Source organism: Castor canadensis, chromosome 7, assembly GCF_047511655.1.
Source record: "Castor canadensis chromosome 7, mCasCan1.hap1v2, whole genome shotgun sequence".
In the NCBI taxonomy this organism is placed as follows: Eukaryota; Metazoa; Chordata; class Mammalia; order Rodentia; family Castoridae; genus Castor; species Castor canadensis.
Genome location: NC_133392.1, coordinates 59,682,331 through 59,705,573, shown reverse-complemented (window position 1 = coordinate 59,705,573; position 23,243 = coordinate 59,682,331). Strand labels below are relative to the sequence as shown.

General features: G+C 39.4%; 1 protein-coding gene across 1 annotated transcript; it reads right to left on the bottom strand.

The window, feature by feature from the left end:
* On the bottom strand, positions 1-22,882 carry Ddx21 (DExD-box helicase 21). Its single transcript, XM_020161939.2, has 15 exons — positions 22,709-22,882; positions 19,890-20,339; positions 18,608-18,683; positions 17,712-17,890; positions 16,864-16,981; positions 15,364-15,549; positions 14,160-14,305; positions 13,313-13,462; positions 12,685-12,846; positions 9,859-9,978; positions 8,657-8,730; positions 6,599-6,758; positions 5,349-5,483; positions 3,212-3,256; positions 1-2,556 (listed from the first exon to the last, which is right to left on the bottom strand). The coding sequence occupies exons 1-15, from the start codon at positions 22,796-22,798 to the stop codon at positions 2,287-2,289; spliced, it is 2,361 nt and encodes a 786-aa protein (XP_020017528.1). The 5' UTR covers positions 22,799-22,882; the 3' UTR covers positions 1-2,286.
* Between the last annotated feature and the right edge of the window lie 361 nt (positions 22,883-23,243).

The window sequence follows — 23,243 nt, the reverse complement described above, 5'->3', positions numbered from 1 at the left end:
ATTATATATCATAAAGCAGTTTTATACATTAACTCATTTTACTGTAAAAATTTTATGTACAACTGCTGAGAAACCACTACACAAAATGCTCTAACATAAAAAATGAGTTGTAATTAGAAAGTCCATTGAGTTGTTTAATAGATATATTGGAAAATATTTTCCCTATAGAAAATAGTAAAAATGACATTTCCCAGGCTAGCCCTACAAATCCATTTAAACCAAAGATAGCTGAATTATACACTTAAGTATAGTTTAAATTCTGGGACCAGAAGAAACATTAGCTTCATTTGTTGAAAACTCCCATGTTTTCCTTAAAAAATTAAGTCAGTGAAATTCTTATTGATCTTCCCTCTCACTCTAGATTTAAACGTTTTTTCCCTTCATCATGTCACTTTAGGTTAGTCCATAATCCACATCTAGGTTTTAGCTGTTCCTTCCAAAAGGGCAGCTGCCATATCCTGTTAATCTGCTTGGGAAGGTTACCTGTTCCTATCCAAATCATGGAAGATTTTTAGTTATTATTAAAAGCATGCCAAGTGTTTGGGCAAAACCAGAATCTAATAAATTGTAAAGCACAAGGTACATGTGGACTACCATCAAATACCGTATGGCTTGATGGGAAGCTATGAAGAGTAGGAATATAGTGAAAACTGACAAGACGGTAAAGGAACAAAAGCCTAGAGAATCCAGAAAACAGAGAGCACGGGCTACCCAGTTAGGATTTGAGGACAAAACTTAAGTTCAAACAAAACAATATTGCCTCAAGGATTGGAAACAGAGTTGGCTGTCTGGGCCCATACTGCAAAAGTGATTCAGGTAAGAGGCAATCACAGGTAAAGACCAGGTAGAGAAATCAGAGCCTAGAAAGACTTCAGTTCTAACCAATTCAATAAAAATGAGATCATGCGTTTTCAGTTTTCATTCCTAGTAGAGAATTTCTAGAAAGGCATTAAGACAATGCCACTCTTAAAATTCTATGCTATGTAGAATGTTTCTCACAGAAATAGTATCTGAGAATTTACAGAGCCACCTGGCCAAGCACTGCACTGAGTTTGTTAGTTCCCTCAAAGCAGTAACATAAAATAACCATATGGTTCATGTTAAAAAGGAGTCTCTAAGCAGTGAAAACCTTTTGTAGAGAAGCTGTTTCACAGAAATAGGTCCTACACTGTGGATTAACATCTAGGCCACTGAGAAACACCCTGGAACACTGATGATCCATGAAGTCATCGCCTTTAAGAGAATGCTTTATCATGCACTTTTACTTGTTCTTCAAGTACATATATCTCCTTCTTACATGGTAAAAATATTTTCAGTGATCTTTTGGACATACTACTCAGCAAAAGTGTGTCCCCTCATCCCTTAATTCCTTGTTAGTAAATAATGTTAAAACTTCCAAAGGTGGAATACAGTTATTTAAACATCTATTGAGCCTCCTTACTGACAAAGAAAGCTATGGAATCAACTCATGTATTTGGAATTTATAAAGACACTGGCTTTCTATTTGAATGTATTTCTATATACACTATCTGTGCAGGATTCACTGGAGCATGAATCACTTTACAAAGAGAAGCTAAAAGTGTATCATATCAGAATTCACACAACTGTATGAGGATTCCATAAAATGTATTTTACCCTTCAAATCTAGAGCATACACAGGCATAAACAGTATTACAACTAGCTAAGTTTGAAATCTGATTTCAAAATATTGCTCAGTATTAATTCTCAGAAAATACCTAGGACCTAGGACCACATGAGTAATCGCTTGGCAGGAGGCCAAGGAATGCCAACTACAGGAGAAAAAAATAAAAGCCTTGCCTTTCAAAGGCTAAAGTGGTCCTTCAGAGATTGGTGAATTTAGGGAAGAACTCTATTAAAAGGCAGTTTGGGGGACTGGGGATGTAGTTTAGTGGTAGGTAGGGTACATACATGCTCAGCATGTGTAAGGCCCTGGGTTAAATCCCCAGCACCCCCCGCCAAAAAAAATCATCTTACAAGTAGAAGATACATGCTTGATTTTTATGTTGTAATCTACAAAATAGGAAGAAAAATGAGACGGATTCATATTCCTTTCATAATAAAAAGCTGAGAAAAGTAGTAGCAATAAACTTACAAGTAATAATGATCAGATGAAATAACTTAGATGAAATGAAGCCTGTCTCTTCAAGGGATGAGGACTAGGCAAGTGGTCAAAAGGAAGCACAATGTGCTAACTGAAATGACAGCATTCAGTTCTGCGTCGTCAAATATAGTTCCATTTTGGCCACACAAATCCTATACTTCTAATCACTGACCAAATGCTTTACTGAAACTCCGCTTCTGGCCTTTGTTTTGGGATCTGTTATTTTTATTGCCACCTCCTGACTGCTGTCCTCTGAAGCTTCTATTTCCTCCCCGCTGTCCCCTGAAGTTTCTGTTTCCACTCCGCTGACCCCTGGAACCACGGCCACCTTCTCGCTGACCCCTGCCGCCTCGGTATCCTTCCAGTGGTCCTTCCAGCTCCGGTTGTTCTGTAGCCACAGTGAGCTGCCAACGTCGCGAATCATGCCATTTCTCCTGTTGAAAAAAGGTTTTGTTTTTACCTGTTTTGGTTTTTCTTAAATTTGGTAAAGTCATGAGAAAAGCACTGTTGCTGTTTCTCCAAACAACTAGGTTGATAATTTAGGTGTTTAAAAAGGCTGTGGTCCAATAATCCCACATGTCAGTGCCACTGACATGAGGGAAAATATAACTGAGAAGCAGTCCTCATCATTACTACATCAATTTATTACTACATTCAACTCAATGGCAATGGGTCTTTACACCTGTCAGAGGTAATTAGACAAATACATCATTACAACCATACTTCTCACAACAGTACTGAATAAAGATGTAGCAACTTAAAATGTGGATGAAAACAGGTACAACAGAGTATTGTTTGCAATAGCAGAAAGGACAGAAAGGAGGCTCAACAAGAACATACCAGTATAAAAAAAAAAGTAGGAGGAATAAGTATCAATTTAATTCTCAACTGTCTTTTAGGCCTGGGGCATGACTCAAGTGGCATAATGCTTATCTAGCAAGCAGAAAGCCCTGACCCCAGTACTACCAACAGAAATAAAACTGTCTGTAAAGGGACTAGAGCAGTTATGTCCCATCCTGTGATTCTGTATTTTTGTAGTGAACACTTTACAATTTAAACACATTAACTTTAAAATCCCAGAGAAAATACCTGTACTTCTGTGACTGCTGCAGTAGGGATATCAAAACAAACACCCTAGAAATAAAAGCAAATGAAGTTAATCCAACTAATAAACATTAAGTAATACTGCAAACCACAAGGCATTCTGTTAAAAACCACGAGGTATTAATTGTAGATGAACTTTAGACCAAAACCAACACATGATTATCTCCTAAAAGCAAAACAGCAGAAACTCAAAGTGTATTTCAAAAAGGACTAGGATCTGGATCTATATAGATTCTTGGCTATCATACTGCGATAATCCTGAAATAGCTATTAGCTCCTTTAAAGTAATAATAATAAGATATTTAGATATTTTATGTCAAAGACTCTGGACACTGTCAAAGTTTTCCTTTAAGTTAGGTATATCCAGATCCATACCAAATGGACCCCTGTCTGGGTAGCACAGAGGTTATTAATCTATCTCCAAAGAAACAGAGGCTTGGAGAGGCTAATGACTTGTCTAACGCCCCAGAGCTGTTAAGTGGAGCAGGTACTTAAAAACATGGTCTAGGGCTAGCAGAGTGGATCAAATGGTAGAGCGCCTGCCTAGTAAGTATTGAGGCCCTAAGTTAAAACCCCAGCACCACCAAAACAAACAAAGAAAAAAGTAAATGAATAAATAAGATCATGGTCTACAGGACTTTAAAACCAGTATCAACTACTATCTTCCATCAAAAAAGCACCACCAGTTATTCAGGATGACCCAACTTAAGCAGAAAAATAGATGATTTTCTGTTACTAATTTCTCACTTTTCATAATTCAGCCTCCTGTGACAGAATATGGGGAAAAGTATATTTTTTACATGATTCTTAATAATAAGTACTTTCCTTTTGGTTGACAGTGGCTCAGGTCTGTAATCCTAGCTACTCAGAAGGCAGAGATCAGGAGGATCAGAGCTAGAAGCCAGTCCGGGCAAATAGTTCAAAAGATTCTATCTCAAAAACTCCATCACAAAAAAGGGAAAAAGGGCTGGTGGCATGGCTCAAGGTGTAGGCCCTGAGTTCAAACCACAGTGTCGCAAAAATAAATAGGCAGACTGGACTGGAGATGTGGCTCAAGTGGTAGAGTGCCTGCTTTGCAAGCACAAAGCCCTGAGTTCAAATCCTGGTCCCACAAAAAAATGTTTCCAATAAATAGACAGACAGACAGATAAATGCTTTCCTCACTAGCTAAGGAAGTCACCAACAATGTCACACTACTACTATAATGACCCAGGCACTCCCCCTCTCCCTGCAGTCTTTATCTGCAGTATTTTATGAGAAAGACTGCCTTCACCCAATCAGGTATAAATCAGGTGAAGACACTAGGCATTACTTAGGGTATTCAGTAATAAGAAAGTTTTTGCTGTTGAGCAGGTCATAGTGTTCTTGAGGCAAGCACAGCAAGATAAAATTCACCTAAGTTTTATGTCATAAGAACTCTGAAGTGCAGATATGAATGCTGCTAACAGGGAAGCTTCACATGAAGACTTAAAGCTAAGTAAAGTGAAAGGACACCAAGGGAAAACACTAAACAGTGGTTTCCAGCTTGCACTCTGGATGAGAAGGCGTGATATATTTGGCACAGCCTGAGTAAAGGGGGTCGGGGGTGATGAGACAGAGCAGAGCTGAAGACGGCAAGAGAGCAGGTTTATCTTCAACTCCCTTGTCTGACCATGCTGTTTACCTCCTCAAACAGCCCCACAATAAACCTGTTTTGTTCACTAGGCCAGGGGCTTTCTCCATGTAGTTGATGTACCTCTGACCCTTCAGGGATCCCACAAAGGCAAAATTATTTTCACAGTAATACTTATGTGTTACAAGTATTCCAATTTGGGAAGGTGAGATTTTAAGTTTTGAACTTGTATTTGAGATTCTGAATTAAGTAACTGAATAAGCCACATAGATGGAGATGTAGCTGGATCTTCAAGTCTGGCATTGAATGCAGAATTAGGAATGGAGAATAGATGTAGTAGTTGTCAGTAACCAAGTGGCAACTGAGGGCCATGGAAAAAGACTGCTTAGGGAAAGCTATAGACTAAAAGTTGCAGGGTATCCGCATTGGGCAGAAAGACCACCACCTTCTTTTCATGACCATATTCAGCTAGTGACCAATGTGAGGTCACGTCAGATGCCCCAGACTTACCAGCTTTCCTTTGAGGAAGACCATTCCCTTCACTTTGGAATCAATACTCTCACCCAGTTGCTCCTTTAGTTCTTTCCAAGCATAACTAATGTTTGGCATTTCAATTGAGCACCGCAAGATCATGGTCACAAAACCCTTATAGAAGAAAGAGGAACAAAATTTAAGGCATGGACTGGGGGGGCTGCCTGGCAATTGCCAGGTCAAGTTCAGAACTGCCAAAAAAAGTCTCTAAAATAAGCCTGTATTATGAACACTTGTCCTCATGATTCTTAAGTATTTCTGGACAAGTTCTAGAATTTCTAAAAGTGAATGCACATCACATGTACACACACACACACAACTAATACAAGTAAAACTGGGGAACTAGGCAAGATTATTAGTGGATTATACCAATGTCAAAATTCTGGTTGTAACCCAGTTTTCTAAAATATTATCATTGGAGGAAACTAGGCAGAATGTATAAAGAATCACTATTTCATGCAACTATATGTGAACCTAAAATTATCTCAATAGCCAGGTGCTGGTGGCTTAAGCCTGTAACCTTAGCAGAGATCAGGAGGATACTGGATCAAGCTAGTCCAGACAATTAGTTCCTAAGACCTATCTTGAAACTTGAGCAGTAAGAGTGCCTGGCTGGCAAGCATGAGGTCCTGAGTTCAAACCCCAATGCCACTAAAAATAAAATAAAATTATCTCAATAAAATTTGAAAAGTTCAAATTTATAAAAGGAAATTAAAGGCAGACAGTTCTAGGACTGAAGGTGTGATTCAACAGTAGAATGCTTTGTAAGCACAAAGCCCTGATTTGAACCCCAGTACTGCTAAAAAAGTAGATGGTTCTGAAGTTGCTAGGTATGCTAGCTAAATGTTCTATACCATATTCATGTATATATATTTATTGGGGCGCTTATGACTTAAAAAAAAAAGTATATTCACATACCATAAAATTCACCATTTGACAGTATATAATCAGTCTGTTTTTCTGTAAGTACATTCACAAAGTTTGTAACCATTACCACTATGGGCAATTCCATATTTCATCAACCCTGTAAGAATCTCACTACCATTTTACCCTCCACTTTACCCAGTAGTCATTAATCTATCTCATTTCCACATATTTGCATGTTTTCAATTAAGAAAAGTAAAATACAGTTAGTACCTTCCTATCTTCATGAGAAAGTAAAAGTGAGAAATTTAAATAAACTCTTTCAAAACGTGCTAAAACCCAAATTATAATGTGTCTAAAATTACCGCCTGTGAGTTGATCAAGGAACGCTGGTCCACTGAGGTGGCACCTGAAATATGGGCCAGTGCTGCTGCCAGGGCCTCCACAGCTCCCTTCTCTTCTATGAGCTTCTCAGCTGACTGCTTGAAGTGGCCAATAGCAGTGGGAGGTACAGTATCTAAAAGCCTATGGTTAGGATGAGAGTACAATTATTATAAGAAAAGTTATTAGAACACTGTAGTATGATATATAATGATAAATGTACATAATAAATGTGTATCAGATAAAATGAAAACAAATACAATGAAATGCCATACTGATGATGATAAATATTGGATATTTTTTTAAATAATAAGCATGTGTTAAAAGAATGAGAAGCAACAGTATAGGTACTTACATCCTGAAATAACATACCCCAAATCAAGTTTAAAATGATAGGGACTTTTATGAGCCTATATATTTGGTAGAAGGTGCCTACTACCTTGGCAGTAAAAAACTTCACATCTCAAAGCTGAGATTATCCAGCACAAGGATGAGCCAGGATACATAAAATGGCTCTGTGACAGGGCTTCCACTCTAGAGGCCATCTCTTATACCCTACTAGCATCTTTGTCTCTTTTCTCCTTCATGATCATCTAACTTCAGACTTCCTGAGCTTGTCCCTCAATAATCCTATCTGCACAACTATTAAAGAAAAGCATGCTATGCTTTTTCATTAAGTTTGAAAAATGCTGAATTAAATTTTTTCATTTGCAGATCTTTTCCAAGCTATTACTCATATGCTCATATCCAGCATTTCCTTTGATCATGAACTCCCCTGGTTTTTATTATAATATATTTACTCAAAGTAGAACATCTATATGACCAAAAATTCTTAAATTGTGTATTTGTTTTAACCAACTTTTGAGGGTAGTCACACCCAGAGATTTCAATGACATGATTACTTTCTTGCCCCTTTTTCCCCTATCTCTTCCTCCCTGAATAATCACTTTCAGATACCCTTCAAGGTAGAACCTATGCTCCTCATATATCTTTGAGGCAAGACCTGATGCTTCATGGTCAGGTCAGTATTTCTTGTCATTAAAACGGTTCTCAGAAAGCTTTATTATGGCTTCTTCATATCTTCATCCTCATATATTACACCATCTCAAATTAACCTGCTTATTAAACACAGCAGCATTGTACAATCATTTTTGATTACCAACCAACCACTGGCCTGCAGCAAGTCTTCTGGTTCAAACCCCCACCCTACCTTTAACATGATCATTTCACCTATCAACTATAGTAACTGTGGAAAGAAACCACACTAAGACTGATTCTCACACTTCTACCTCACTACTAGGTTATCTGGAAAATGTTTTTTGATTTTCATGTTAACCCTACCTACCCCCAGGGGTAAGCCATACAAGGTCAAGAGCCAGAGATCCTAAAGAGCTAAATATCCTTCAGTTTGTAAGACAATTACTTTCCTTATGCTACTAACACAACTGAAATACACTGCTAACTCAATTCTCACTGTCTAAAAATTTACCTAAAGGCATGATCAGCTAGGCACCAGTAGCTCACACCTGTGATCCAATCTACTCAGGAGGTAGAGGATCAAGGCTCAAAGCCAGCCTGGGCAAATGGAAAGAAACCCACAACAAAAAAAAAGGACTGGAGGAGTGGTTTAAGGTGAAGGCCCAAGTTCAAACCCCAGTACAGCACAAAAAAAAAAAAGAAAGAAAGAAATGATCAGTCTTCCTCCTACCAAGTGGGGGACTAAATTAATGAAGATGTAGAATGTAGTATCTGTGATCCAGTCTAATCATAGGAAGCACCTATAACACATCTCTGAAGAAACCCTCCTTAAAATTTCCAAGTCAAGCAAATTACTGATAGTAGTTTCTGGAGAACAGGATTGAGAAGTGATGAGTAGAAATAAGAATATTTACTCTATCAAATTCTATTTTAGCACAGTCTGAGTGTGTTATGATTAGCAGGTTATCAATTGTTTATAATGAATGAAGAAAAATAGTAAAAGCTCCAATCTCTCCACTGTACAAAGACACTAACAAACACCTTGGTGATGGTAGAGAACATACCTGATAGCATCTTTACTGGAAGCTTTTATTATTTCTGTTGCAGAAGGAACACCTATTCGTTTAAATTTGATTCCCTACAAGGAAATGAATCATAATTTAACATATAATGACCATCAATTGTTTCCAAGATTAGTATAGCCTAGTTTTATATCTACATAATAAATGTACCTATTACGTGAAAAAAAAGTTTTTAGAGTTGGGTATAGTAGCACAACACCTGTAATCCCAGCACTCAGGAGGCTGAAACAAGATGATGGGGAGTTTGAGGTCAGCCTGAGCTACATAGTGAGACCCTGTCTCAAAAATCCAAATAAGCCTGGTGTTAGTGGCTTATGCCTGTAATCCAACCTACTCAGGAGGTAGAGATCAGGAGGATTACGGCTCAAAGCCAGCCAGAGCAAATAGTTCAAGAGACCTATCTCGAAAAAACCCTTCACAAAAAAGACAAGGTGTAGGCCGAGTTCAAACCCCAGTACCACAAAAAATAAAGAATTAAAAACTCCAAATGAGCCTTTTATATGTATAGAAAAATTACAAAAACAGTACAAGGAATTCCTGTGTTGCACGTACCAAATCCCTGCCATCGTTAATGTCTTATGTTACTGTGACAGATTTGTTAGAACTAAAAGACTGACATTTCTAAATTACGATTAACTGAAGCCAGATTTTATTCCATGTCTGTCTTTCTTTGTTTTCAGGACTATAATGGTTTTATGGAGTTATTTTGTAAAACGTCCCTCAAATTGAGACCATCTGGGGTTTTTCTGATGCTTAGACTGGAGTTATAGGTCTGGGGAAGAATTGCAGAGGTGAATGCCTTTCTCACCAGAGGACACAGGCTCATTACTGATGGTGTGAACCATGACTTCCTGGACTGGGTTATGTTGCTGGATTCTCCACTACAAAATCCTCACCTTGCACTGTATTCTACTCTTTCAAAGTAAGTCAAAGGGGGAAGCTCTTCATATTATCATTGTCTGAAAATCACCTTTTCAAAATTATGAAAAGGAAACCACTGTTTTCAAAAAGTTATTTCTAAATGTGTCTTACATCATAGGGCCACAAAAAACATGTGTATAATAAGCTTTCACTCAGGGCCATGATATAAAAATAATGTTACTAGTTAATAAAAAACTAGTAACAATCCAAACTGACTATAGAATTCAACACTTGCTGAATCAAATTTAGAAGAGCAGTTTTACCGCTTTTTGTTCCACTTGTGCTAACTGATATTCTTCCTTGTGCTGATAAAAGCAGATGCAAACTCCTGTCCTTCCAGCTCTGCCTGTCCGCCCGGAACGATGAATATAGGACTCCACATCCTATTGAAGCAAAACACGCAAGTAACACAACAAAGACACACACCTGAGCAACCTACACAGAAGTCAAAGAACACTAGCAAGTTCAGTTACGTGCCTTGAGTCACGAGGGAAGAAGTCACTTAACACTTCAATTATGTATGTAGCAGCACTATTCACAGAACCAAACTATGGAAACTAGGTGCACATCAAGGATGAATGGATAAAGACACAACCGAGTATTATTTAGCAAAAAAATAATGAAATTCTGTTATTTGCTTGTAAATGGATGGAACTCAGAGGTTATCATGTTAAATGAAGTAAGCCAGACTGAGAAAGACATATATCACATGCTCTCTCTCATATGTGGACTCTAGTCCTTAAAAATGAATTAACAGGCCAGGAACCAGTAGCTTAAGCCTATAATCCTGGCTACTTGGGAGGGTGAGATCAGGATAATCAAAGTTCAAAGCCAGGCCAGGAAAATAGTTTTTGAGCTCCCCAACTCCAAATTAACCAGAGCAAAATGGACTGGAGAAGTGGCTCAAGTATGTGGTAGAGTGCTAACTTTGCAAACACAAAACCCTGAGTTCAAACCCTAGTCCCACAAAAATAAAACAGAAAAAATGAAGGATAGGAATATAAAAAAGGTTGTTAGGGGGTTGGTGCCAGTGGGAAGGGGAAGGGCAAAAAAAGAGGGAAGGGGATGAACATGATTGAAGTATTTTATACACATGCATGAAAATGTAACAATGAAACCTACTGAAATTGTTTTAAGAAGAGAGGGGACAAGGGGAAGAAATAGAAAAGGTGAATTTGATCAAGGTACCCTATATGCATGTAGATGGAAATATCACAAAGGAACCCCTTTGAGCCACGTGCCGATGGCTCATGCCTATAATCCTAGCTACTCTGTAAGCAGAAATCAGAAGAATTGGGTTCAAAGCCAGACCAAGCAAGTAGTTCATGAAACCCTATCTTGAAAAAACCATAACAAAAGAAGGTTGGTGGAGTGGCTCAAGCAGTAAGAAGGCCTGCCTGACAAGTATGAGGCCAAGTTCAAACCCTAATGCCACCAAAAAAAAAAAAAAAAAAAAAAAAAGAAACTCTTTCGTATAACTATATGTCAATAAAATATAAAAGCATCATTAAAATTAAAAAATAGCCAGGTGTTAGTGGCTCACACCTGTAATCCCAGGCAGAGATCAGAAGGATCAATATTCACAATCAGCCCAGGCAAATAGTTCGCCAGACCCTATCTCAAAGAAACCCTTCACAAAAAAGGGCTGGTGGAGTGGCTCAAAGTATAGGGCCTGGTTCAAACCCCAATACCACAAATAATAATAATAACAACAGTAATAATCAAATGCCTATGAGAATTTTTAAAGCCTTTAAAATAGTTGTCCCTACCCTGTGAGCAAATTTGCAAAGGGCACTGTCCAATAGAGGCATTTATTTCCAATTTGCAAGTATCCACAATAAAAGTTAAAAAGAAAATATTTGGGTGGCTGGCAAGCATTAGAGCACCTGCCTAGCAAGGCTGAGGTCCCGAGTTCAAACCCCAGTACCACCAAAAAAAGGAAAAAAAAATTAGTACTATATAATTACATATATCTTATCACTACCACATTATACACACACACATGAAAAAAAAAATTACCAACCAGATGTTTTATATGGCTGGAGGTATGGCTCAGGTGGTAGATTCCCTGCCTACTAAACAGGAATCTCTGAGTTTAAACTTCAGTAGTGCAAAAAAAAATTTTTATTATATCCTTTTTTTTTTTTTTTAAGTTTTAGCAAGGATTTATTTTAGTATAACAGGATAAAGTATAGACAAGGGGAAGGGGGTGGAGAGAAACATTTCCTGTCCTCATGTAGGAAATGGGAGCAAATACTCTTACATCCTTTTTAGAAGTCTTCAAAATCCAAAACTACCTTATGTTCTTTGAATTTCTTACATATCCTATGCCTACCCCCATCTAAGTCCCACTACCCAACTTCAAGACTCCACTCAAAGTTACATTAACCTCCATGAAGTTTCCCAGGACTTCCCTCTAACCAGAAGCCATCTTTCTAATCTCTAGCCACTAACTGCTCTTCCACTAAGCTATCAGTTCTATAGGCAGGGTCTCACATACAGGTTCATTTTTTAAGTCATATTTGCATCCTAACCCTCAAAAGACAGCTGCTATTGGCTGGGTGTGGTGGCGCACGCCTGCAATGGCTATACAAGAGACAGAGACAGGGAGGATTGCAGTTTGAGGCCAAACTGAACAAAAAGTGAGAAGCCATCTCAACCCATAGCTGGGCATGGTGGCACACACCTGTCATCAAGGCTAAGTGGGAACAGTAAATAGGAGGATCATAGACCAGGCCAGCCTGGGCAAAAACACAAGACCCTACTCTAAAAATAACTAACACAGAAAGGGCTGGGGGCATGACTCAAGTGGTAGAGCATCAGCCTAGTGACTGTAAGCACTGAGTTCAGCACCCCCAAGTTAGCACAAATAAAGAGGGAGGGCTGGAGATATGATTCAAGTAGTAGAGCCTTTGCTTTGGAAGCAGGAAGGAGGCCCTAAGTTCAAACTCCAGTCCCACCAAAAAAAAAAAAAGAAAAAAAAAGAAAGAGAGAAAGAGACAGCTGTTTCTAACCACATGCAAGTAAATGTACAATTCTGTTTTAGAGTGCACAAGAAACAAAATAAAATCTAAGTATAAAACACGTACCTTTGGTGGACAGCTCTGCACAACCAAATCGACCTCAGGAATGTCTAACCCACGTGCAGCGACATTGGTTGCCACCAAAACTCCAAAGTCACCATTTCTAAAACCTTTCAGGGTGATTTCTCTTTGCTTCTGTGGAATGTCTCCATGTAATGACTGGGCATCCTGCCAAAGAAATAAACTACCTTAAGAATACCAGATCCAAAAATACACCCTCAATTAGGCCTATAAAGACCTATTTTGTTGATACGCCTGATGACAGTATTACAAAGAGGGGGAAACAGGGACCTTCATACGTGGAAAAGCCTCCAAATTATTTCCAAATACTCAGGAATTAAATTCACTGCATCTTAACTCTATTTGTCATGGTTGAGCACATTAGACAAGAGTGACCAATCCTACTTTGTCATGCAGCTTTGGATTGAAGCACCCTTTCCCCCATCTGTGAGACAAGACTGATAAATTAGGTAAGTCCTAATGTGCATACCCTGACCATGAGAGAGAAGCTTCCTCTCATTTCTAACTTAAAATAAGCTTGAAGTCACTGACGAGTGACAAACAGATCAAAAGCAGACCAAGAGTCCAAGATGAAATTGATGATGGCTCCAGTCTTGCAATCATGAGGACCAACCTGCTTTATAGCTGTATTCTGCGACAACTCCTGAGCTTCCTTCTTTGTCTCACAGAAGATGATAGTGCGCCCTTGGTGACCACTGTATACTCGGATCACATCCCCAATAACTGCTGCCCTCTGAGTCCAGTGGCACTTAATAGCTAGATGCTTTGAGAGAAAGAGAAAACATATAGTAAGTATTTGCAGTAACCTGAAATTACCTTTTCAACCCTAACCATCTAATGTCTTGGTATGAGAAGCAACTGAGAGAGCTGACTGGCGCCACCACTACTTAGAGAGAAAATAACAAACTAAATAAAACCACCAAAGTAAACAGCAATATGGTCTGTCCTTGTGCCTCTCCATCTAACATCTTTATTTTCTAACTTAACTAGAAAATGTAAGAAAGGAAAGGCAATTCCCCAGATTTCTACAGGAAACCAAGTAACTGACAGGAAAACTGTTTTTGTATGTTTTGTCCCTTTGTCCACTTAAAAGTACAGTATGTAGTCAGTTACAATACAGGTAGGTATGTTTCTTGGGTGAAATGAATTCATCTAGGTACCGGACCCTACGATGAAAACAGCTTCAAGCATTTCTGTACTGCCCTCTAGTGGCTAAATTCTACATATAATTTCTTTGTTTACATAATTAAGACACATTTAGTTTCCAAATGATTCTGTGATCAGGCTGCTAGGTGATGAAATTTAGAAAACACAGACACTATACACAACTCAAACAGCAATATATCTTTAGTTGGCTCTTCATATGTATTTAGTATTTATAATTTCCCAGTCAATACTATCAGATAAGAAACAAATAAGACAATTTGATACTAATTCCGGCAACTAAATGAATCATTTACCTCCACAGTTACTGCTGTTTTCTGAGTCTTTTTACCAATCAGGTCCACCTGTTCATATGTAGATTTCATGTATTTCTTAGCAACATTAAATACCCAATGTGGGCAAGTTGCAGAAAAAAGCAATGTTTGGGGATTGTCTTCAGAATCTTTAGAGGGGGGAAAAAAAGTCAGTATGAATAATCCAAATAAGCCTACAGAGTATTCCACCTCACCTAGTACTAGTACCTCTAGGATCCAACAATATTCAACAGCAACCACTTGGGGCCAGCCATACATTGAGGATACAAAAAAAAAAAGGACAGAAGATTCCCAACAGCTGAAATAATCTTGGATCCTTCAAACAGTGACAAGTACTTTAAACTTATTGTTTTCTGATCATTGGCCTTTAGGAACCATGAAGGAAATCTGGACAATACAGTGAGACCTACCAACTCATGAAGCCCAATAACCAACCAGTACGTATCTCTAAGCAAACTAAGCAAATAACCTATAATGAAAACTACCACAGTGGACTACTTTATGAATTTGGAATTCCAGGACCAGGGGTATACTGAATGGTAGAACACTTGCCTACTATGTATGAAGTCCTGGGTTCAGTTCTCAGGACCACCAAAAAATAAAAATAAATGAATAAAAAGAATCCCAATTTATTTGTTCTTCTGAGGTCAACTACTATTTTTTGTCTGTCTGCACTTAAAAGAGTACCACTGCATTCTCATATAGCAGTGTGAGCTGGTAGAACCTAAAAAAGATTCTTTAAAGAAAGCAATTTCTGGAGCACAAACTATTTACAACTCTTAACTCAGTAACTCTACTTCTGGAAATCTGTCGTAAAGGACCAGTTCCAGATACTGAGAATGGAGACAGGTAGATGGTCTAATTAAAATCATGTCCAGTCACTTTAAGGAGTATTACGCTGAAGTTTTCATATGTATGGTTAATTTATAATCAGTGCACACACAATGACACACAACATCAGGAACACACTAAAAGTGAAATACACTGAGCTGATAGACTACATAAAGTTTCTTTTACTTTCCCAAGTTTCCCCCATTATATTTATGATAAATCACTCCAAGTTTTCCTGAACAATCTAAGTCACCTTCCAATTTCCCAGTGCTTCATTTATCTCCTAGAAGACTACATCATTGTTCACCACCCTTCCTTCCGTCCCTTTTATCAGTTCTTCAGTTTTAGGGTTTACCTTTTTTGTATGCCACACATAAAATCTCTTCCACTTGATCAGCAAAACCCATATCCAGCATCTGGTCAACTTCATCCAGGACAACATGCTTAAGTTTGGTAAGATCTAGTTTGCCATTCTGTACGTGGTCTTTGATGCGACCTGGTGTCCCAACCAGTATATCAATCCCATTGCGCATTCGTTCAACTATAAAGGACATCAATGAAAAGATTTGTTCTGTTTTAAAATAAGTCCTTTTATCAATTGGGGTACTATTTAAATATATTTTCATTCTAAAATACTTACTAAAGACAGTTACAGAGCAATGTGCAAAATAACAAAAATAACAATACTCAAGTTACTTCTGATCCAGCAGGGAAAATGTGTAAGTTACAAGTGACAGTCCCGTGTATTAAGTGACAATAACAGGGAAATGTAATATCATTGGGAATGGTAGCACCAGGAAATAACTCCCTTAGCTTGTGCAAAATGTCCAGGTTTCACAGGCAGACTGAAAATAAGAATCTTAAAGAAATAGGAACTTTTGTTTGCTTTTTGAGATAGCACCTCACTATGTAGCCTAGGCAGGCGTTGAACTTGTAATCCTCCTGCCTCAACCTCTCAACTGGGATTATGGATGTGCAACACCACACCTAGCTTGTAATAGGAACTTTCTATTAGGTAGGCAGGTATGAGGAGGATGAGACAGGACAGAAGGGCAATATTTTAACAAGACATACAAACACTCAGGGAAAATGGAGGCATTCAATATAATGGGGATGAAATGGTAATAATCTAGCTTTTTTAGTAAACTGCTATTGTAATCTAGGGAATCATACTAGGAACTTTACACATATTATCCAATTCAATTACTCCACCCCTACACAATGGGTTTAATAACCTTATAGACAAGGAAACTACAGCGCAGAAAAACTAAGCAACTTGAGCTAACGTCACACAACTACAATGTGAAAAGCAGTCTTGATTCAAATTCCTGCCTTTCTGACGTCAATGTGAGTTAGTTCCACCAAAGCAGGCAAGAAATAATCTTGCAAGTGTTGTGTGTCAATGCTGAGAATTAATACTTTAAATTCTTTCACATTCACTCTACAAAACAAAGCTGCAAATTCGTGATGAGAAAGTGTTAGAGAATAATGAAGAAGGGGTTGCAACATGCACCCCTTGTCCAAGGTTAAAAGAAGGCCTCCCTGCAACAAGAAACAAGCATGCAAAAGATGGCAGAAACTGACAAGCTGGATTCTGTCCTCTGGAGTTCAACAAGTTACCTCTGCAGTCTTTAGGTTAACACTGATAGGTAATAAGAAAGTCTTAATCACATACAGATTAGCTCTTCATCACTCAGGACCATGCTACTACACATCTTTAAATAAGGACAGCAAAAAAGAAACACCATGAACTGGATGAGGTGAAAAGGGTAGATGTCAAGTTTAGAAGGAATCCTATCACAATATCCATAACAAACAATAGCATTTCTCTTCCCCAGCTTTTGAATTTACTTACTTTGACCTCCATAGGGAGTTCCACCATAAAAACAAGCCACAGATAGCTTTTTTGTGATGTCACTGAAGTCTCTGCTTACTTGACTTGCCAACTCCCTTGTAGGTGCAAGAACCAGTACCTGAAACAGAAAAACTAACCACTGAACTCAAAGTACATACAGCATGTTTCCTGACCACTCTGGACTTCACCAGAAAGTTGAATTCATCCTATGCATCTTAATACATTTTCTAAGCATTATGGGTTTTGAAATTTGCTACCTATACCAAAGGATATAACACAGTTCCCAACAAAAATCCTCAGAGATTGTGATCATACCATTCAGAAGAAGTAGGTACCCAAATGTATGATGCTCCAGGAGGGCTGTATGGAGCAGTGTGGAGGATCACAAAGTTTTAGGGAGCAACATTTCAGGAAAAGAACCTGAGTTAGGAGCTGTACTGATGATGATGACAACATTAGCTAATATTTCTGCTTTTTCTGATTTAGCCTCTACAAAGTATTTAATATTCCTTATTCTGATTTAATTCTCACAGCAACCTTTGGAGGTACATATTTTAAATAAATAAAACTAAAAAAAACAAAAAAAACCCTTGATTTGGAGTCAGAGTCCCTTTACAAATAAGTTAGACACCTGACCAAATTTGTGAGGCCTCGGCACTTCCTATACTTCACAGGGAATATGATGAGTATTAATAATGATGATGATCACAACCATGGGACAGATTACAATATCTAAGTTTATAGCCAACAGATTTAAACATAATAGGGGCTTTAAGAGGAACTCTACAAAACTATGACCATACAGTTTTCCTGTGTTGATCTGGAGGCTAAGTTCTGTGTTTAGTTACCTGGGGAGCACGGCCTCTCTTCCTGTCTTGTAGCCCACCCTGTAGTTTCTCAATCAAAGGGATGGCAAAGGAGAATGTCTTCCCAGTTCCTGTCCGCGCCTGTGCAATTAAGTCTTTCCCACTATAGACATGGTGAAACGTCTTTGCTTGTATAGGAAACAGGAAGGTCACCCCACGGGCTGTGAACAAATTAAATTAACCATGTTATTTTGACATTGTAACTTTTTTTCTTTTTCCTTTTGTGTTGTTGAGGATCAAACCCAGGGCCTTACGCACATTAAGCACACAATCTGCCACTGAAATATATCCTGCCCCACCCGAACCCAAGCACACTTACGCTTCTGGCCCTACAGATTTAAGGAATCCTCCCTCCTTCTTGTCAACATCTACAAAGTCAGATTCGAATACATTCTGGTAATGAAAACTCCGAACAACATTAAAGTACCAAATACAGCAAATATTTATTACTTCAATAGTGAGATTAAGTCACTTGTCATAAAACCTCATCAATAGGCCAGTTTGCACCTGAAAATCTGGTGCTTTCCAAACCAGACTGCGCTGCACCCAGAAAACACATAGTGGACTACCTAGCTTAACAGGCAGACTGCTAAGATGAATTGAGTCAGTCAGCTTGGTGTCATTAACCTAAAGATGCTTCAAGTGGAAGAGAATAAAAAGGAATACACTAACATGGCATTAATATGTCACCAGCACTATCAGTCATTATATTTCCAAATGTTGAATAAATTTTAATCCCTGTTTAGAACTGCCCAGTTCTATTTTTAATATATAGGTCTACTGCACTATATGGTTGCATATATTGTCCTACAATAAGAATATGTCCTAATTCACTTCAATAGAGTGCTTCCAAATAATAATAGTGCCAAGAATATTACCTTTGAGAAGCTTAATAGTCTCTTCAGATATGGGAAAATTAGAGAAAGCTCCTTCTTTTTGTTCCACAGGTATTTCCTATCAAGTAAAGGGTCACAGAAGGAAATTAATAACTCACATACAAGTTAATACAAAGAAGCCATCCACAAAAAAAATAAAAGAGCCTGGGCTTTTTTTTTTTTTTGGAGAGTGGGGTGGGGAGGGTAATTAAGCAGGGTACTGGGGTTTGAACTCAGAGCTTCATGCTTGTTGGGGCGCTCTAACCAGCCCAAGGGCCTGTTCTAGAACAACACCTCTAAACACATAATTTAAAATCAGCCAAAGGACTGGTTGCCGATGGTTCAGGCCTGTGATCCTAGCCTCTACTTAGCAAGTAGAGATTAGGAGGATCACAGCTCGAAGCCAGCGGGGGCAAATAGATCGTAAGACCCTATCTTGAAAATACCCAACACAAAACAGGGAGTGGCTCAAGCGGTAGAGCACCTGCCTAGCAAGTGTGAGACAATGAATTCAAACCCCTTGCCAAAAAAAGCCAGGCACCGGTGGCTCACGCCTGCAATCCTAGCTATTTAGGAGGTAGAGATCAGGAGGATGGAGGTTCGAAGCCAGCCCAGGCAAATAGTTCCTCAGAGAACCTATCTCAGAAAACCCTTCACAAAAATAGGGCTGGTGGAATGGCTCAAATTGAAGGCCCTGAGTTCAAGCCCAGTACCGCAAAAAAACAAAAATCCTTGGTGAGGAAAAGAGAAAAGGGACAAATGTGTATGATATAAGGGTAACTATGGAATGGTCTAATAGTAAAAAACCTAAATGCTCAATAGAGAGATAATTCAAATGAACTTCCAAACATTTGCATGATGCAGTATGTAACCATTAAACATATTTAATATTTAAAAATGGCAAAAATGCTTATATAAAAGTGGAAAATATATAAAATTGCATATGATACAATCCTAATCTGATTTAGAACATAACAATTATATATATAAAACAGTGTAAGGAGTCAGGTGCTGGTGGCTCACACCCATAATCTTAGCTACCTGGGAGGCCATTATCAGGAGGACCACTAGGCCATCTGAGCAAACAGTTCTTGAGACCCCCATCTCCAAAATAACCAGAGTAATATGGTCTGGAAGTGTGGCTCAAGAGGTATAGCACCTGTTACACAAGCACAAAGCCTGGAGTTCAAACCCCAGTCCCACCAAAAGAGTATGCACAGCAATTATCTACTGATTTTTCTGAAACAATGATAAAGACATTCCACCTATTGAAGCACAACTTTACCTGCTCTGTCTCACTGTTACTTTCTTCACTGGCAGCTTCATTGGAGTTAATGTCAGGTTCAGAATGAGAGAATCCATTCTTCAGTTTGAGGCTTTTCTCTCCAATTTCTCCATTGTCTTCCTTTTCTTTCTTCATCTTTTTGGGCTTAGGAGTACTTATGTCTTCTTCAGAAGGCTCCTCACTTTTTGGTACTTTTGGGGTTTTAGGAGTGACAGCTTTCTTTTCAAGGGGCTCCTTTTTCTTTTTGGCACTTCTGGTTTTAGAAGAAATAAGATCATCTTGAGGTGGCTCCTCTTGCTTTTTTGCCCTTTTGGATTTAGGAGAACTCACATCTACTTCAGAAGATCCTGCTTTCTTTTTAACTGTTTTAGCTTTGGAAGAAATACTTTCTTCTTCTCCATCTGTTGATTCTTCAGTCTTCTTAGATTTTGGCTTCTCTTTTCTAGCTTTCTAAAAGATTAACAAAGATATAACACTGAACAAAGCCAATTTCAAGATTTCTTGCAATTAAGATCATAACTTTGAGACATGTCAACATTTGTATTTTTGCCTTGTGTTAATGTAAAAATCAAACAGTATGTTTTCTAGTGACAATTCTTAGCTAAGTGGTAATCAATAGTTTTATTAGCATGGAAAATTCAGTGTATCTTAGTAATACTACTCAATTCATACCAGTCAAACCATTATAATACTTGGTTTTCATTAAGGGATTTCAAGTGGCTTATGGGATGCTCCAATAAGCTCTAAGCTACATACTATAAAAAGTGATCAAGTACTGTCCAAATTTAATTCCAACAGAGAAATAAGGCCATATATGCCCACAGATAGATATTAAGCAGATTTTTTTTTCTTCTTTCTAACATTTCTATTCAGGTAAAACAGGGATTCATATCTGTACCTTGTTTATCTCACAAGAGCAAATGAATTAACATAAGGACATTTTATGAAACAAAATGCTAATTTTAATTAACCAGGCTGGTGAGGTGGCTCAAGTGGTAGAGTATCTGCCTAGCAAGCATGAGGCCCTGAGTTCAAACCTCAGCTATAAGGACATGGAAAGGGTAAAATCTCAAAAACCAAACCAGATAGATGGCTATGACTCTTACCTGAAATTTCTGATCCTCTCCAACTGTTCTAACTACTAGACAGGTGCTGCAGTCACCTCAGAATCTCTACAAGAGCTTCCAGACCTATTTCAGAAGTATGGAGAGCCGTGTAATCCCAGCTACTCAGGAGGCAGACAGGAGGATTGCTGTTTCAAACCGGCCCCAGGGAAAGAGTTGAGAGACCCTATCTTGAAAATACCAATCACAAAAAGGGCTGCCAGAGTGGCTCAAGGTGAAGTTCCTGATTTCAGGCCCCAGTACCACAAAAAAAAAAAAAAAAAAAAGTATGGAGAGACTATACTGAGCTAAATTCTGTGCCCCTGAAATTTCAAGCCTGACCTATACTCTCAAGTCATATATTAGGAGCTGAGGATATAATAGCTTCACTGGTAGAAGGCCTGCTTAGTATGTGTGAGGCCCTGGATTCCCAGCAAGATGAAAATAAAATTTAAATATCATGGACTAAGAGTAATCTGTCATATGATCATCCTTTGGATATCTGAAAAATAAGCTGGTCTCCCCACTACGATCCCAAAGACTAAGTTCTTTCATCCCTCACCCAACCAAGTGGATGTGCTTCCTATGCCAGAAGATGAGGTTTTGGAGCATAAAGGAGTATGGTCATGTCTCTCTGATCTCTCTGAACTTGAGCATCCGGCAACATACTAACTGATGCTGGGTGAGGAGACCAGGAACACTACCTTCCCGAGCTCTCTGGGCGTCCTACAGTGTTGCAATATCGCTGTTTTAAGAGCAATCACAAAGACTCTGAAACAGCGGGAAAGGAAATCCAAAATCGCGTGCAATCCAAGTTGAGGGTCAATCTTCGTTCCCACAGAACAGACTCAATCACAAGTTAAATCATTATCTAAGCAAGCAACATGTCAAAAAAAATCAAACGGCCCCGGGGTTGGAGATTTGGCTGAGTAGAAGAGAGCTTGCCTAGTAAAATCCAAGGCCCTGAGTTTTGATCCCAGCACAGAAATAAAACAAAGCAAAATTTAAAAAAAGAATCCAATGGCTACCAAGGTGATTTAAGACTGCTGCACACTGCGGCCCTATGCAAGAAGTAGCGTTTTCAGTTAGCATCACCACACGCTGTTACACTTCCGCGGGACAGCTGGACGATAAATACGAAGAGGATTTGAATTACTTCATTTACTAAGGGCTACTTACCGGAAAACAAACTATACTTCCCTGATGGGGAGCAGCGGGAGTTGGAGCGGGGAGAGCGATGTCATTGCAGACGCCGCCCACGTGCGCAGAGGAGCTTAGCATCTCGCTAGTCTAAAGCTTCAGTCCCCACTCTAACTACATTTATATTTCCCTTCACGCACGCTTATACGCCTTGGCTAACTTTGAAGCAATAACGTGAGACCTAAACGTGAACACTTAGCTCATGGGATGCAGGGAAACCAGTTTCCCCGGACCACGTGGGACACCGGGCCTCGCTCTACTTCAGCTCCCGCCTCCCTGCCAGAGCCCTACGGACTGGCGGATGGGAAGAGAAGTTGGCTCCATGGAGGAGACGCCGTCCGAGGGCCGCACGTCCACTGGCCGGGGACAGCATCACTCGTGGGGGCCCGCCTGTCGAGCCTCCGGACTTGCTGGTCCTTGCCGCATGCCACGCGCTCCCAGCCCGGGCACCTACCCCGTAGCTCCGGGCCCTCCCCGGCTCCTGGTCCTGCCTTGGCCCAGGTCCCTCAGTATCACCTTCTCGTTCTGCTTTCCCAGTGTCTCCATCTTTTCCACGGTCGTGTCTGATCCCAAACCAGCTTCACTACGGAGTTTTCCCGGCATCATTCAGCACGATCTGCCTAGGCCAACCGGTCTCCTCAGCCGCGTGCAGAGGAAGAGACAGCACAACCCCCTTGGCCCACCCAGCTTCCGTCATTTCCGGAAGCAAGGCATTTCCGGCGGAACCGGCGTGCGCACGGAAGTCTAGGGCCTAGCTGGTTGTTCCAAAGTGCCGGCACTTAGCTGGTCTGAACCCTGCCCTCACCCTGGAAAGCCTTGCAGGTCAGTTGTGCATTTTCTTTCTAAGGCTGTACATATTCTCGCCAGGCCCGCCTGATAGACGAGGACTTTCAGCGGCTTTTGAGTGGCGCCATCTCAGTGTTTTGTGAGATTGCTCCAAGTTTGCAACTTCCTTTCTCGTACAAACGCGTGTGATGTGTGTATTCTTAATCATCCCGTGGAAACCTTTTAGAAGTGACAGCCAAACTCACCAGCCCCGATGAGGACCAAA